This window comes from Capricornis sumatraensis, chromosome 6 (genome assembly GCF_032405125.1).
Source record: "Capricornis sumatraensis isolate serow.1 chromosome 6, serow.2, whole genome shotgun sequence".
Classification (NCBI taxonomy): Eukaryota; Metazoa; Chordata; class Mammalia; order Artiodactyla; family Bovidae; genus Capricornis; species Capricornis sumatraensis.
In genome coordinates this window covers 71436314-71453071 of record NC_091074.1, presented here as the reverse complement: position 1 = coordinate 71453071, position 16758 = coordinate 71436314, and the positions used below count along the sequence as shown (strand labels likewise).

Below are 16758 nucleotides of genomic sequence, written 5' to 3'. Positions count from 1 at the left end.
TGTAACATCGGAGGTGGGCTTCTCTGGTGACTCAGACAGTAGAGAATTTGCCTGCAATGTAGGAGACCTGGGTTCGATCCCTGGTTTGGGAAGAACCCCCTGGAGAAGGGAATGGCTACCCACTCCGGTATTCTTGGGGCTTCCCTAGTGGTTCAGACAGTAAAGAATCCGTCTGCAATGCAGGAGAACCAGGTTCCATCCCTGGGTCAGGGAGATCCCGTGGAGAAGGGAGTGGCTGCCCAGTCCAGTATTCTTGCCCAGAGAATTCCATGGACAGAGGTGCCTGGCAGGCTACAGTGCATGGTGTCGCAGAGTCAGACACGACTGAAATGACTTAGCTTCAGTGTGTGGAGATCTATTTCTGGACTTTCCGTTCTCTTCCACTGGTCTATTTGCCTATCCTTTAACCAATACCACACTGCCTTAATAATTGAAGTTTTTTAAGACCTGATGCCTGGTAATGTTAAGTCCCTCATCTTGGTTCTTCAAGAAGATTTTCTTGGATGTCCTTGAAACTGATGTCATGTTTCATTTAGATCTACTCATGTATTTACACTTTTCATTACTTCTCATTTCTCCCTTCATTTCTGTTCTGTTTATGATCATTTTCTTTCTGCCTATAGAACTTCTCTTGATCTTTCTTTTAAAGAAAGAAGACTTTTTTTTTGGTTTTGCTGGAGACACAGTCTCTCAGTTTCCGATTGTCTAAAATTTTCTTTCACCTTTAATATTGAGAGATATATTAATTAGGTGTAGAATTCTAGGTGGTCTGTTATGTTCTTTTAGCACTTTCAGAGGTCATTTCATTGTCTTCTGGCATCCCTTGTTTCTGTTAAATCAGCCACCAGACTAACTGTTGCTCTTTTGAAGATAATGCATCCTTTTTTCGTTTCTCTAACTGCTTTTAACATTTTATCTTTGCTTGACTCTTCAGCAGTTTTATATGCTGTGCTGAAGTACGGTTTTGTTTGGTTTTATCTTGGTTGGAGTTAAAGCATAATGGAACTTCATGAATCAGTGGATTGATATGTATTGGGGAAATTCTAGGAAAATATCCCTTAAATACTGCTTTTACCTTTTTAACCTTTTCTCAAATTTAGGACACCAGTCATACATGTGCTATACATTTTCAACACATTCCATATATCTCTTATGTTTATTGCTTACTTTCTGTCCTTTTTCCCTCCCTGTGCCTCAGGCTGAATATTTACTACCAACATTTCTTCAGTTCACTAACCTACTTTCTGCTGTGTCTAATATACTGTTTCATCCATCTATTGAGTTCTTAGTTTCATTTGTTGTATTAATATTTTAAAATTTTTAGAATTTTAATTTTATTCTTTTTTTTCTTTCTTTGCTCCCTGTTTTCTGGTGATATTCTGTATCTTTTGTCTATTTTCTTGAACATATAAACCTGCTACATTAAAGTCCAGGCCTAATAAATTCAAGATATGAAACACCTATAGATCTGCTTTGTTGCCTATTTTTCTTCTTTCCTTTCTTCCTTCCTTCTTTCCTTCTTTTTTTTTAAGATTTGATCGTATTAGCTAGTATACCTAGTAAGTTTAATTAATTGAATTCGATATGAAAAATGAAAGAAGCTACAGGTGGCATTATCTTTCTTCAGAGAAGATTTTTCTCTTTGAACAAACAGAACAGGGGCAGTTCACTTTATCCAGTCAAGAGCTGAGATGATTCCAGGCTTGGCTTTAGTTTTCATAATATCTGGTCTATTTCGGTCTGACTTTATTCCTATCTGTCCTTTAACGTTCTAGACTAAAATCCTGGGATGTTTACTGGCCCTGGATTCCAACGTTTGTTCCTAATGTCCTGAGACTTTAAACATACCTGCTTGTGTTCTTATCCCCTTACCAGCACTTTTCACTTGGCGTCTCATCCTCCTTGTTTTCTGCAGCTTGTGCTGTGCTTAGTCACTCAAGCATATCCGACTCTTTGTGACCCCATGGACTGTAGCCCGCCAGACTCCTCCGTCCATGGGTATTCATTCTCCAGGCAAGAATACTGGGGTGATCTGCCATGCCATCCTCCTTATGCAGCTTAGTTATCACCAAATATCACAGGTGCAGATGTCAGTGTGCATACTGGTGTCCTGTGGTTCCTCTTCCTCTGAGACCTTGGCCCTATAAGCCTTGCCACCCTGATAACCCTGAACTATAATTTTTTGTCTTCCCATCTTTGAGGGACTGATGAAAACACTGATCCACTGTTTTCTCTTCCTACAACTGGCCTTCCCACTTGCAGATCAACAAATGCCTCCAGGGGAAGCAGCAAAGAATGTTGGACTCTTCTCAAAATATTTCTTTTCCCTCCAGGATCTTGGTTCTTCAAGTCCTAGATGTCCTGGTCACTTTCTGATACCTTTGGATAGCCATATTTATATTTTATTCTGCTTTCCTTAATGTTCTTCATGGGAGCTTTAGTCTCATGTAACCTCTTTCGTCATAGAGTGGATGTCTGAACTGAGACTGTTTTGCTTAAAAGGTGAAGAATATAGCACACTGAGGACAGGGTAAGCATGTCACTGACTTCAGCTCTTTGGGATATGTTATGGATAAGAGGAAGCAGACATGTTCTTTGCAGCTCCACAGAAAGACATAGCAAGCTACAGGGAGATAGGTATGAAGTCTGTATCTGGAAGACTGATCTCATAGACATCAAGCATTCCTTAAGTGGAAGGCTCTCCCTGAAGACACAGTGACTTTCCCAGCACTGAAAGAGGCTGAGAAAGGGCTCAGAAAACAACTGGAAGCTGCTATTGAGAAAATCCAATAATCAGATTGTAATAGGGACATAATCAATGTTAACCAATTTATGTATTCTTGAAGTCTTAAAAGATCTTTTAAAATACAGTTGCCCAAGTTATCCCACAGACATAATAAAACAAAATGTAGGGCCCTGCATTCTCAACAGGCTCCTTGGGTGACCTACGAGCTAGAGTAAAAGAGCCCGTAGACCATGCCCTAGTGTACCTTCCAAAGGAGACTCTGGTTGTAACGTCCCGCAAAGGGTACTAGAGAGAAACTCTGCTGGTTTTGCCGCTCTGTGGGGTTGGGGGGTGGCAGTTGGAGATATAGAAGATGTTTCCCCCTTCTCCTCTCTTCTGTCTGTGAGACCTCCCTCTCCCAAGAAGCAGGACTCAGCTTGGTTCTGTTGGAATGGCAGACCCATAACGTTTAGTCACAGTGTGGGATAGCAAACTTGTGTGGGCTAGCCTGGGAACCTAACCACTATTTATAACATAATTTCTGTATGAAAAGATGTTCCACGTTCCAACAACTGCCTCTCAAAAATATGTGGGGCACAACCTGTCAGTAATTGGGACTCTTCATATAAAACTTGTTTTCTCAGAAACTTTCAGCCTCTCAAGATAAACTTGACCTCAGAGCGTGAGTAATCAATCAGTTTTCAGTGTCTGCTTTACAGCGGAAGACATTCTTCTGCCCTGAATAATCGGAGACCTGCTTTAAGAACAACTGTTAGCTTTTCTCAGACAATTGTGAGAGTGTCTCTTCCTGCTGTCATTGTTTTGCCTGAGGGAGATCGGCGCCGGCTTCACCGGGGAACAGTGATGAATGGGCCCGGACATAGTGTGGCAGCAATGACTTCAGCGTGGTGCCCGCAAAGACAGTGAGAATGAGGTCACCTTTCAGGGCTAAGCTACCCGGGAGTCCCACTCCAAGGACTTTATCCACAGAAGTGAGGTAAACAGGCACATTGCCAGTGTTCTCCAACCTCCTTTTCCCTGGTTGATGAACAGTTTTATGAGATAGAAAAAGATAGGGATTTATAAGAGGTACACCTAAAAAATATATAGGGGCTTGTGTTGGCCCCAGTGTCAAATTGAATAAACAGTCAGATCTTGATCCCCTCTATTATCTACACACATGGAAATATTGCCAATAAACTATATCAAAGAAGTTTAAAAACTACACTCATTTACCTCCTGGTAAGGTAATACTGTGTTCGCTGAAGGTCTGACTCCCCCCACCCGCAACAACTTTAAGAATGTCATAGAAACCTTCAAGGATACCCCAGTGGCATGTCCTGGATAGAGAAGAAGTCTTGAAACGTCATCTGAATGTACTCATTAGGTTGAACAAACAGGACTCAAAGAGACCCCAGCCCTTGGATGCCTTTGCCTGCATCAGAAAAAGCCTTGGAGAGGCAAAGTCTTGGAGAGAAGAGTTAAGAGGCCTCATTCCTTTGATGCTTAAGCAATTAATTAGATAATAGACATTCAGGTAAATTTTTGATACTTTAAAAATAGCCAATAGCTGAATTAATAGCCTGAAATATACCCAAATTTCTTTTTTATTTTTTCTTTTTCTTTTTTTTGTGGCCACGCCGCGCATCTTGTAGGATTTCAGTTCCCCGAGCAGGGATTGAATCCAGGCCCTCTGCAGTGAAAACATGGAATCCCAACCCCTGGACTGCCAAGGAATTCCCCCAAATTACATTTTAAAATCAAGAAAAATATAGCCAAATAGAAAAATAACAAGGATATGTTGAAACAAAGCATTAAAAGTTGTGACTCTCACCATACCAAAATGATATAAAGAGGAAACACACCTCAGAAGTGAAAGTTGCCCATCTATATGTGCAAAGAGATCACTCTTAATAGTTAACCAGAGAAATGCAAATTAAAATGAAAAGAGATGTACATTTTTTTCTTAACTTGAGAAACTGACAATGATTTTTAAAATTGAGGGACTTCCCTGGTGGCCCAGTGGTTAGACTCTGTACTTCCACTTCAGGGGCACAGGTTTGATCCCTGGTTGGAGAACCAAGATCCTGCATGCTGAGCAGCTTAAAAAAGAAAGAAAGAAATGCCTATTGTGGTCCAGGATGCAAGGAAATGGGCACTTTCATATAGAGTGGAATTTTAGCTTTTCATGTTTGGAGAGGATAATTTGGCCCTTTAGATGTGTGAATAGCATTTAAGGTTTTTATACCTTTTGCCTCAGCAATTATATATCTGGGAATTTCTTCTGAAAAAATAATTATCAGTGTGTGTTCAGAAAATTTAGATACAAGGATGCTTTTTTTGCAATCCTGTAATTGGGAAAAATTAGAAAAAAGCCTCAGTGTCCAATAACTGGAAATTAGCTAAGGAAGTAAAAGTAGGCCATTCACACACTGGAGGGCTGTTATCCCCTATCGGCACAAGTGAAGTCTTGGGTCTTTAGGACATCCTGGGTGCGCAGTTGTTCCAGGTGGCCAGGTGAACAACCACCTGTACTATTACTAGCAGTGACTGGAGTTCTTGGGGCACCAACACATCCTGGACACAGGACTGATGCTGTGCGCTCTTCATCTCATGAAACTGTCACAGCCACCTAGACGGGAGGATGCAGAGACCTGTAGGAGACAGGACCCCAGCCCCAGGTCATGTTACCAAACCACTGAGCTGGAACTGGAGGGCAGGTAAGCCTGCTTTCAAATCCTGTGTTTTACCACTGTGCCAGGCTCCTGCCTGGATCACTCACCAGGAGGAGGCTTCTAGATCACCTGGTCCAACCTCTTCACTTTTCAGATGGAGAAACTGATGCTTAGAAAGGGTCTTTGTGGGCATTGTTTTGGGTTCTGTGATCAAGATAACACCCTTGACCCCTTGGAGCTTAATTCTTTGGGTAGATGCATTGCAGGAAGTAAAAGCTGCAATAAAGAAGATAAAACTAGTGGATAGAGATTGCCTGGCAGGAAGAGGTTGTGGAAAGGGTGGGTCAGGGAAGAATCCCTGAGAAACGACACATGTTGACGTTTGTGTGCCGAGAATATCAGGGAAGAGCTGGGGCAGAAGCTTCCTGGCAGAGGAGTCATCTAGTGTAACAGCCCCAAGTGCAAACAAATTTGGTGTGAGTGAAGGAGACCCAACAGGTTCAGGGAAGAGAGAAAGCCTCATAATAGACTATCTCATGCTCCCTGATAAGAAGTGAGCAGACAAGGGACGCCTGTGGAGAGCCAGCCTCCAGGTGGAGGGGTGCAATTACCTATGAGAAGGGGCTTGAGGAGCTGGGCTGAGCTGGGGCTGGGCTGGAGATGGTGCTGTCTTCTTGAAGAACCCTTGGAATTGAAGAACTTCTGCCAGGTATTTTGACTGATGAACAGAACAGTGATGGCTGGACATGATGCATTTCCAAAGGAAATAGATAAATAGATAAAACCTGAGCTATCCAATAGGAGCCAAAATGTTTTTTTTTTTTTTTTTTTTAAGGTGGTGGATTTCTTGCTGGGATACCATTCACATTTGATCAGGCAGATTCCTCATTTGGTTGTCTGGCTGCAGATTCCACATTTGGAGGGGCTTGGTTGTACCCAGGCTCTGCTAACACCTTGAGCCAAGGGTGAGAGACTTGAGATCCAACCTCGGAGTAACCTGGTCTTCAATGGCTCAGCTTCACTACTCCGATACCAGAACTGGCCCCAAACAACTTGGGGTGGTTTTCAAAAGGCAGTTACGACTTCAAAATTCAAACATGTGAGAAGCAGCAAAGATAAAATGAGACCAGTCTAGCTATACACACAGAGACACACACAAACTCATGCTGTGTGACCTTGGCCAAGTCTCTAGACCTCTCTGTGTCTCCTGCTGCAGATTGAGACAGCATGTGTGACCGTCTCTACGGGGCCTTTTCTGGTATAAACTGACAATGAGTTCTGGTTTCTATGTTCGACTTGTCCCCAAGGAGGGTTTATCCAAAGACTAAGCCATGGGCTCTGATGACATTTCTGGCAGAAGAGTTCAGAAGTGATTTGAGAAAAGGCCCGTGAAGAGCTGAGGGTAATGGGTTCCCCTGGAGCGGCATTCATTTGGATCTATAAGCCTCAGGGACTAGCGTAAAAAGGCAGTTTCATTAAATGTGGCCTCAATCAGAATGTTAATATTACCAATGAAATTATTTTATGAAATCCAGCTCAATGGGAGAAAAAAATTTTTTAATGTGAAGTTATTCGCAGACTCTGCTATGTTCTGGAAGATGAAAGGGAAGAGCACAATGTAGAGATCAGAAGGGACCTTACAACTGGACAACTAGGACCTGCCCGGGGCCCCATGCTCTAAGAGGACCTCACTCAAGTTCCACAGGGTTCAAAATCCACAAGGCCACAGGGACCTGCCCACCCGGAGCCTACACCCCTCCCAATCCTGGGCCATGCCATGAATTCCCTGCCCAAATGCCTGGAGCCACATCCAGGATCCAAGGAGCCTCTTCAGGGAGGACTGAGCCTCTGCGTGGTCATGGGACTACTTATGCTAGAAGAAGGTGGACTGGCTTGACTGGCCTGTGGGATGCAGTCAAGTGGGAAGAGAAGGGGGTGGGCCCCGGAGCAAGGTTAGCTTCCCCTGTGCTTCTGTGTCCAGACTGAAGCTCTGAGGGGTCTCAGACTTCTGAATTCAAACCTGGCCTTCCAGCTTGTTAGGAAGGTTTATTTACCTTCCTTTAACCCATTATGACCAAAAGATAGAAAATATTTTATTCAACATTCTGTTTGTTGTCTATAACTTAGTATTTAGACATATGGTGTATGGGCCTCCACTGTTAACTGTAGCTCCAGGCCCAGCTAATGTCAGGAGGAGGCCTGCTCAGGATGCATTTTTCCTTCCACTGGTCTTGGCAGACAGCCAGGGTTCAGATACCAGCCCTGCCACTCACTTGGTCCTAGGAAAGTTAGCTTTCCTGAGTCAATCTTCTCATCTGTAAATGGGGGCAATAATAGCCCCAGTGTACAAGGTTGTTGTGGGGGTTAGATGCGATAGTGCACATTAAGAGCCTAGCACTGTGCCTGGCTCATGATAAGCACTGGGGAGTGTCAGCTCTCAGCACCATATGCTTTGTGTCCCGGCTGGCTGTAACTGGGTGTCCCTGGTCTCCTTGTTTTCCAGACGCCACAGCAGTATGAGAGAGAGTACAACAACAAGCGGTCGGGAGTAGGACCCAGCAAGTTCCACGGGTATGCCTACGACGGCATCTGGGTCATCGCCAAGACGCTCCAGAGGGCTATGGAGACGCTGCATGCCAGCAGCCGGCACCAGCGGATCCAGGACTTCAACTACACGGACCACACGCTGGGCAAGATCATCCTCAATGCCATGAACGAGACCAACTTCTTCGGGGTCACGGTCAGTCCCAGGCCCCCGGGCTCTGCTTTCCTTAGTGCCCTTTGGTGACATACAGGGCAAGAGGCACCGTGTTACAGGCCCTCTGATATATGCTTCATTTTCTCACTTGTTGCAATAACTTCCTGTGGGCTCTGTGATTGCAAGGCTGCTGAAACGGGCATGGCCAGTAATGCTCTCTGATGTGCTGGGAAACTGCCTGTCTATAACTTGTGGATTAGAAAGGCCATAGTGAATTGACACAGAGCAGGTGGAATCCACCAGGCGGTGGGGTGGGGGTGAGTCATCCAGAGTCAGGTTCAAATCCTGGGCATTCACTTTCAAGTTATGGTCTTCAGACTACAGAGTTTTTTCAGCCCCCAAATGGAAATAATACCTACCTGGCAAGGCGGTCATAAACATTATCTGTTACAAATTAAAAACTGCCCTAGCAGTTGGTTGAGCAAGCTGCTTGTTCTGAGTTTTAAGATTCTTGAAATAGCTGGCAAATGGGAATGATAATGGCTGTCTTGTACAGAAGTCAGGAAAATTAGCGATGATGAGAATCACTATTTCTTGAATGCTTATGATGTGCTAGATATGTGCTAAGCATTTATGTAGATTAGCTTGATGATGTATGCCCAGTGCTAGGCACATGCAGACACGGAGGAATGCTAGTGGTTGTTTAGTTAATAATTGTCTCACTGCATCTGTGTGCCATCCCTGGGAAGTGAGTGCTCTTACCACCCCCAATAAAGCTGAGGAGCCTGGAGCTTGGAATATTTAAGTACCACAGCTAATCAGAGGTAGAGTTGGGATTTGAACCTGGTCTAGCTCTTAAACAGAGAAGGCAATGGCACCCCACTCCAGTACTCTTGCCTGGAAAATCCCATGGACGGAGGAGCCTGGTGGGCTGCAGTCCATGGGGTCGCGAAGAGTCGGACACGACTGAGCGACTTCACTTTCACTTTTTACTTTCATGCATTGGAGAAGGAAATGGCAACCCACTCCAGTGTTCTTGCCTGGAGAATCCCAGGGACGGGGGAGCCTGGTGGGCTGCCGTCTATGGGGTCGCACAGAGTCGGACACGACTGAAGCGACTTAGCAGCAGCAGCAGCTAGCTCTTAAAAGCTGCATCACATGACCTTCCGGTCATGAACATAAGTGGTAGTCATTTATGTCTCATGATGATGTATTTGTCAAGGACTGTGCTCCCAGAAAACTAGGGAAATTTGCCTAAAGAGTAGTTTGAAATGGCTAAAGTGCTGCCCGTTGTTCTAATTTAAAAAGGCGTTTAGAGAGTCCGTCTGTCTTGGGCGTATATAAGATGAGCTGACTGGGCTATTTCTTACATGGTCATGTTCCTTTGCGCATGCGCTCAGGCTTGGGTTGTCAGTCTGACAGGCCAGGACTTGTGCAGTGTAGACTATGGTGTGGACTCCAAGGTAAGATGGACTCCTTGTCCTGAAGTCTGTGGTCCAGATGCAGGGGTGAGACCTGGACTCAAATGACATTAAGAGGTTGAAAGTGCTCAGCACCATGGGAGATACTGTGTGAGCCTGGGGGAATTTCTGTGACCTTTGATGAAGAAGTCATGGAAGACTTTGGAAGTGGAATCTTTTGGGTTGTGCCTTAGACCTGCAGACAGGGGCTGGTGGTCCAACTGGATGGAGTGTGGTGAGGTGCATGTACTTTGTTGGGAATATTGAAAGGGAGGGTGGTGAGGCTGGGAAGGTGAGCTGAGGCACAGCTTTGTAGGGAAAGCTAAGGAGGCTGGCCTTATCTTACAGGCCAACAATTTTCCAAGTGTGCCTTGACCAGCAGCACCAGCATCTCCTGGGAGCTGGTTAGAAATGCAAATTCTTGAGCCTAACCCCAGACCCACTGGATCAGAATCTCAGGGTTGGGGCACAGCCATCTGTGGTTTACCAGACCCCCTAATGCACAGTAGAATTTAGAACCACTGCTTTGGGTATTGGGGAGCACTGAGGTTTGCTAAAAAGAAGGAGAGTTCCAAATTCCTAAATAGAGCCCCTCTTGACCTGAGACCTGGACATCTGCTCCCGCAGCTCGGAAGTGAAGGCTCTTGTTAGTTATTGGTAAATGTCATGTCTGCAGTGCATCCTGGACGCAGACTGAAAACTTTTAACAGCTTTCCTCAGCCCAGTGGTTTCAAAAAGTTCTTTTTTTTATCCTCAGAACTTCTAGTTATCAGATTGTACGTGGTCCCTGGTGTGTAATATAAATTAAAGAGGAGATTCTCAGGTGAACGGAAGAAGAGCCCAGAGCCCTTCCAGATCAGCCCCTCCACATCCCACCTCACCTCTCCTGAGACCTCCCCCTCAGAAAGGCTCCACAGAGCACCAAACGCCTCAGAAGTCCTTTCTGTCCATAGAACAAATTCACAGACGAGCCTTAGAGAAGGGTGGAATTCACCCGGGGTCCCACTAGTAGCATTGTGGCAAAGCTGTCTCAATGTATGGGTCCACTTTTTCAGGCCATCTTGTCACACTTTGTTTCCCATTTAAGAGAATGAATTTGTAGTATCCCAAGTTGAAGGGCTGGATAGAGAGCTACAGAATCTAGGAAGCCTCTCCTAATCCTAAAATGCAGCATTTTGTCTAGATGCCTGATGTAGCTTAGGTGGAGATCATTTATAACTACTCCTAAATGCTGCCAAATAATACATGATCCATACTTGATGTGCAATTAGATGAGGCTGCCTGAAAGGCTTTACACAGCTTGAAGATGAGTTTCATTTTGATGGGACATTCCTTGATGCATATTTGTGCCTGGTTTCATTTGTGACTCATGATTCAGCGAGTGTCAGAAGTGAAAGCGATCTTAGAGATCCTCAAATTCAACCCCCTTGGGTTGCAGATGAGTATCTGAGGTACAGATGGGGAGTTTCAAAGTCACACAGAAAGAAGGTTCGATTTAGGCAGGACAGTAGCTCAGATGGGCCTGCCATCACCACACAGGTGCTATCTCTCTCCTCTTGATACAAATCGTCCATTAGTTGAGAAAAAGATTGCAATAGTGAAACAGGTCTTCGGGTTTCCCCCCCCCCATCCCCTTCGTCACATATTAATATGTGCTTGTCACTGGGCTCGAGACAGGTTTCATTAAAATTGTCTTCTGATCAGAGAAAAAAGACCGATTTCTGACAAAATAAAAAGTGTCCCTGTGGTCCAAGGAGACCGCAGAAGGCCAAGTTCAGACATAAATAAAAAGTTGGAAAGGAAGGGAACAGAAGGTAGAAATAAATTGAAGCATTTTCTGTTTGCTGAAGGGTTTTCATTATACAGCACACACGGTATCCATTTTTCCATTCTCAGCCAGACACTTTATTCTGGGTCACCCTCATTCAGCATGTTTACTATACGGAAAATCGTTTAAACACATTAAATTAATTATATCCGTGACTCAATTTCAATTGATTCAGTATGCGTTCTCGCCTGGGAGCCAGGCCTGTGGCTGCCAGTTGGTGTGTTAAAGAGATTTCTTCGGGCATCTCAGGTCGGGACTCTGGCTTAGTCTGGGGCCCTAGTCTCTTTAATTTTCTTAAGAGCTCTCCTCCCAGCCACGCTCCTCTGAGAACACTGGAGAATAGGGCCTGTGTCCCCAACTGCACACTGATGGTCTAGGGCGCCTGCTACCTCTGATTCCCGGAGCCCGCAGTTCCAGTTTCTGGCCCTGTCGTTTCCTCTCTCTGGTCTGCAAATCTCAGAATGCTCTCTCACCTGGAAACCCTTCTTCTAACAAACACTTGATAAAACTCAGGCTCGAACTGGCTGTTAGGTCTCAAAAGCCCAGAGCATTCTGAGAATCCCAATCAGCAGAGTTCCTCTAGGGCAAGGATTCCTAAACTATATACAGGTGGGAATCTCCCAGGGAACATTGTTAAAAATGCAAATGTCCTAGCCCTGCCTCAGAACTTCTGATTCAGTGGCTTTGCAGTAGCACCAGATAATTCCCATTATTAACAAGTAGTCCTGCTGCTGCTAAGTTGCTTCAGTTGTGTCCGACTCTGTGCGACCCCATAGACAGAAGCCCACCAGGCTCCCCCATCCCTGGGATTCTCCAGGCAAGAACACTGGAGTGGGTTGCCATTTCCTTCTCCAAAATATGAAAGTGAAAAATGAAAGTGAAGTCGCTCAGTCGTGTCCGACTCTTCGCGACCCCATGGACTGCAGCCCACCAGGCTCCTCCGTCCATGGGATTTTCCAGGCAAGAGTACTGGAGTGGGTTGCCATTGCCTTCTCCAAACAAGTAGTCCTGGTGAGTCTCAAATAGCGTCGTTGAGAATTGCTTGGGGCTCTGTCAGATGGTGTATTTGTTCCTCCATTCATTTGCTCCTTAGCAGATCCTGTGCTGGGTGCTAGGAGCTGGGAGCACAAAGAAGAAGGATGTGATCTGTGGGTTCCCTACCCAGTGGTAGAGAGATGGTAGATAACAGTTGCCAGTCACTGTCCAAGGTCAGCCCAGACCCTTGGAGCAGGGACTCCATTCTGCTTATGAGAGGAAAAACCAGGAAGCTGTGCTGGGTTTTCCCACAGTTCAGTAAGCAAAACTCCGTGCGTGGGTAACCACAAGGTGCCTGCGCTGCGAGCTCTCCCCGCGCCATGCCCTGGGGAGTGAGGGTGCAATGCCAGGCTCCCTCCTCCCTAGCACTCAGGCCATACACTGTGGTTTAATAGACTCCTCCAAGAAGGCTTTTCTACCAAAGAGACACTGAATTCATCAACAAGCTAAAATCCATAACCCTTCAAAGGCTACTTGGGAACGCGTGCTGAGTTTCCAGGTAAAAAAAAACAAAGCTTAAAATTTTGGGGGGTGATCACGTTTTAACTCCTCCCAGTTTCCAGTTTCTTTCCCCAAAATGGATGATGTTCCAGCCCTCAAAATGGACACATCCTTTGGGTGTGTCAGACCAAGATACCAGGGCTCTAACCAGCAGTATCCCTCCTTTAGTGAATGTTTCTTCTGGCTTATCTTTTGAAATGACACCATATTTATTTCGTGGTGCCTATGACAAAGGCTAAATTCATAGAATCTTATTCTATCCTATCGTGTGCACCAGTTTCTCCAGGGAGTCACTGAGCGCCTTTACCCCAGGCTTGGGTCAGGGCTGTGAAGCTTACAAGAGCACTTGGGCATGGAGAAATTGAAAGGGGCTCTTGGGAATATTTTTGACCATGAGAAGAGGGCCCATTCTTTCTAAACTATTTCCTGTGATCACCTCCTCACTCCCTATGGGTGGACCTCATATAGAAGTGATCACAGCTGCAAAGAGGGTGACCCATGAGTTCCTTCAGATATAATAATAGACCCAATCTTCATCCTTCGCCCAGCCTCTCTCAAACAGCTGCGGGCCTCGACATCTCAATTTAACATCTTGGGAGAGGCCTGCAGCCTTAAGTTCAGGCAGTCACCTCTGATGGCTATTATCACTAATTGATCTCGCCAAGAAGGTTACGAAGACAGCAGGTGGCAGTTTGCAGAGTTCATTGATCTGTTTGTGTTTGTTGCTGAAGAATGGGAATCCAGCCTTCACCAGTGTGCCCCTTAAACTTCAAGTTTTTATGGGAGATTTTTAAAAAATTATCTCTACTAAGACTCGAATATTGACCCCATCCCCAGTCAATATTTTGCCTGAAAAGAGGACATCCTAGAGTAAGCTCAGTTTGGCTGGGATCCCAATCACTAAGTTCTTGGAACCAGGTCGTTAGAGGAAGCTAACCAGCTCCTTGTCCCAGGAAAATGACACACTGTTGACTGAAGCCTCATTTATTTCATTCCCACTGTTGCCTGGCCATGCTGTGACCCTGAAGTTGTACGGTTGATATTTTTTATCAAACAGGAAACTTTACACTACATATACACACACACACACACACACACACACACACACACACAAATGAATTAAACTTTGGGTTGTTCAAGTCTGCCTATCTCTCCTGCCTCTCTGATCTTTGGGGTCCTGGTTTTATTCTCCAATACAGAAGCTTCCCACCAGCCGCCCATTTGTGCCTCATATTTGATGTCATCATTTTGCCTATAGTTTTTTTTTTTTAGGCTGAATTTGAGTGAGACAAGAACTAGAGTACTAGGAACTCCACCCAGAAGCAGAGAAAACCCTACCAACTTAGGATTTGACCCCTTTGGGGGCTGGTCATTCAACCAGTCATGACTCCATCCCCTGGACTTTCCTGATTCCACCTGTTTCGATTTTATCCTCGAAGCAGTCACTGGAGAGCTTGTCAGAAACTCTGCCATGGTCCGAGTGTGATGTGCCAACTGCGTGTCCCAGAAAACGGGACTTGTCCCAGTGACCTCGTGCTAGTTCCCGACGCCACTCAGGGTTTTCCGTTCTCAGGTCTCCCTTTCATGAGTGTTTCTTGGCTGTTGCCCAGGTCAACAGCAAACCCTTCCAGAACTTCCTCTGCACCCCACTTGTCTCCACCCCATCCAGACCCAAGGAGTTCCACTGAAATTGCAGTATACACAAACTTAACATGGGAGCTGGTTTGGGAACCTAATCTCTCTCCCTTTATTCCCTGGCTAAGCAGCCTACCCTCAAACTCACATAAAATGCACCATCTCCCAGGACATGGCAGTGATGAACTATAACAGGAAATGAAGATTTGAAGAGTCAGGCAAAAGGAGGCCACAGTTCAGTCCAGCTCTTAGAACTGTGTGACCTCAGGAAAATTGCTTACCTATCTGTGCCTCAGTTTCCTCATCTATGTAGGAAAATATAACCTACTTCATAGGGTTAATATGAGAAATAACAATGGTGTTTAGTACCCAGTAGTATCATCATCATTACTATTATTATTATTCCCATGCTATTATGATGATTTTTTAAAAGCCCAGTTTATGCAGGTCTAAACCAAGGAATATTCAGAATCAAGTCTAACCATCATTGTCTCTCTACTAAGTGCCAGTCTGTTTCACATATATTATCTCATTTAATTCTCTCAGCAAATCTGTGAACTTGTGTTAAGGTTGTAGGAACCCTTTTGAGTTCTCTACCTGCTGCCACCATTCCCTCTAGGGATTTGATAGTCACCTTAAAGGTGGAAGACATCTGCTCACAGTCCTCCCTTTGTTCCTGCCTTTAGTCGAGCTCCATGCCACTTAGGGTCCCACAGCCCTAGGAATTATCACTCAGTATCATACACAAAAACTAACAGCAGTAGGTGCTATTGGTGCCCCAGCCAGATCCCCGCCCTTTTAGGAGTTAGGTGAGATTTGCCTCTTCCCCAGATATGCAGGCGCGCCTGCCAGTGTCCCCCATGGATGGAAACCTAGCCTGGAGGTGCCTGGGACTCACACCCCTCATCCCAGCAGCCTGCAGCGATGACTGGCCAGTGTGATGGCAACACCAGCGCTTTTCACCTCCAGGGGCTCCCTGGAGGATCAGGCTGAGACTTGCCTCACTTGGAAACACGTCCCACAGAGCTTGGCCTCTTCCCTCTCCCTCTCTCCCTTACAGGTGTCTCCTGAGAACACATGTTTAATGTATCCCTTGCACATGATTCCCTGTTCTAGGCTGTACTTACTTCCAGGGGACCCAATCTGAGACATCTAGGTGTCTTTGTGGGAAATTTAAACATTTTAAAGAGGGAATTTTTACTGTAAGCTACTTGTTAACTGTGCATGAAGTTTAGCACCAAGCCTCTCCCATCACCTCCCCCACACCAGGTAGCCAGTTCCAGACTCCTCTCCCTTATAGTCCGTTGCACCCCGCTCCTATCCCTGCCTCTTGCAGTCTGCCTGTGGGAAAGCTGTATTCATATTTTCCAATGAATTAGCAGCTCCCAGATTTGTGGTAGCCACCATTTTCACCCCTCTGGTCCCCACAGTACTTCACTTACACCTGGAGGAAGCTCAGTAAACACTGGTAACCTTGAGTTAACTTCTTGGGATTGAATCCACACACGATTGAGAAATTCAGTCACACTCTCCTACTCTGCTGCCTTCCAGGCTCCTATAAACTAAAGACTTTTGCTATCCAATAAATAATCAGAACTGACAACAGAAGTATTAACAGGGTCTATAGTTCTTGAATCTGCTGATAGTGATTCCCAAATTACCGCTGTGACATCTGGTGTCACTGTTTCACCCAGGTTGTGGAAATCTCCCTGACACATGTATGTGTGGGGATGGGCATGAAGGGCTCTCACTATTTCCTCTTTGAGGCAGGAGAGAAACCCAGCCTTTACCCCTTCCCGAGTCTTCCCCATCAGCATTTCACTAGGACTCAAATCCCAGAGCCTGAGGAGGGAGGGAGTGGCTCTTGGGCCCTCTGTAACTTCAGACTGTCAGGAGCATTTCCTGGAGGTAATTAATTGCTAGTAATAAACAACAACTATAACAATAATCCTCGATGTGACTGCCCTGTACACAGGGTACATTTATAGTCTCTGTCTCCTTCTTTCCTCAATACAATTACATTTATTAACATCATGCTAATAATAGCTCTCAATTAATGAGCTCCTCCTGCCTCCCAGGCAGCATCCTGAGCGCTGTACACATGTTACTGAATGTGATGTTTAAGACAGCCACCAGCAGGGGATGTATAATTCCCAGTGCCGGGAGTGCTCCTCCCAGTGAGCTGCACCTGCCTCTCTAAC

At 45.4% G+C, this 16758-nt stretch overlaps 1 protein-coding gene across 1 annotated transcript in view; it reads left to right on the top strand.

The window, feature by feature from the left end:
* GABBR2 (gamma-aminobutyric acid type B receptor subunit 2) overlaps positions 1-16758 on the top strand; it is a 367358-nt gene that overhangs the window by 226119 nt on the left and 124481 nt on the right. The window contains exon 7 of the mRNA XM_068974355.1: positions 7904-8140. Coding sequence (XP_068830456.1) covers positions 7904-8140 — 237 coding nt within the window. The remainder of the gene's footprint in view (positions 1-7903; positions 8141-16758) is intronic.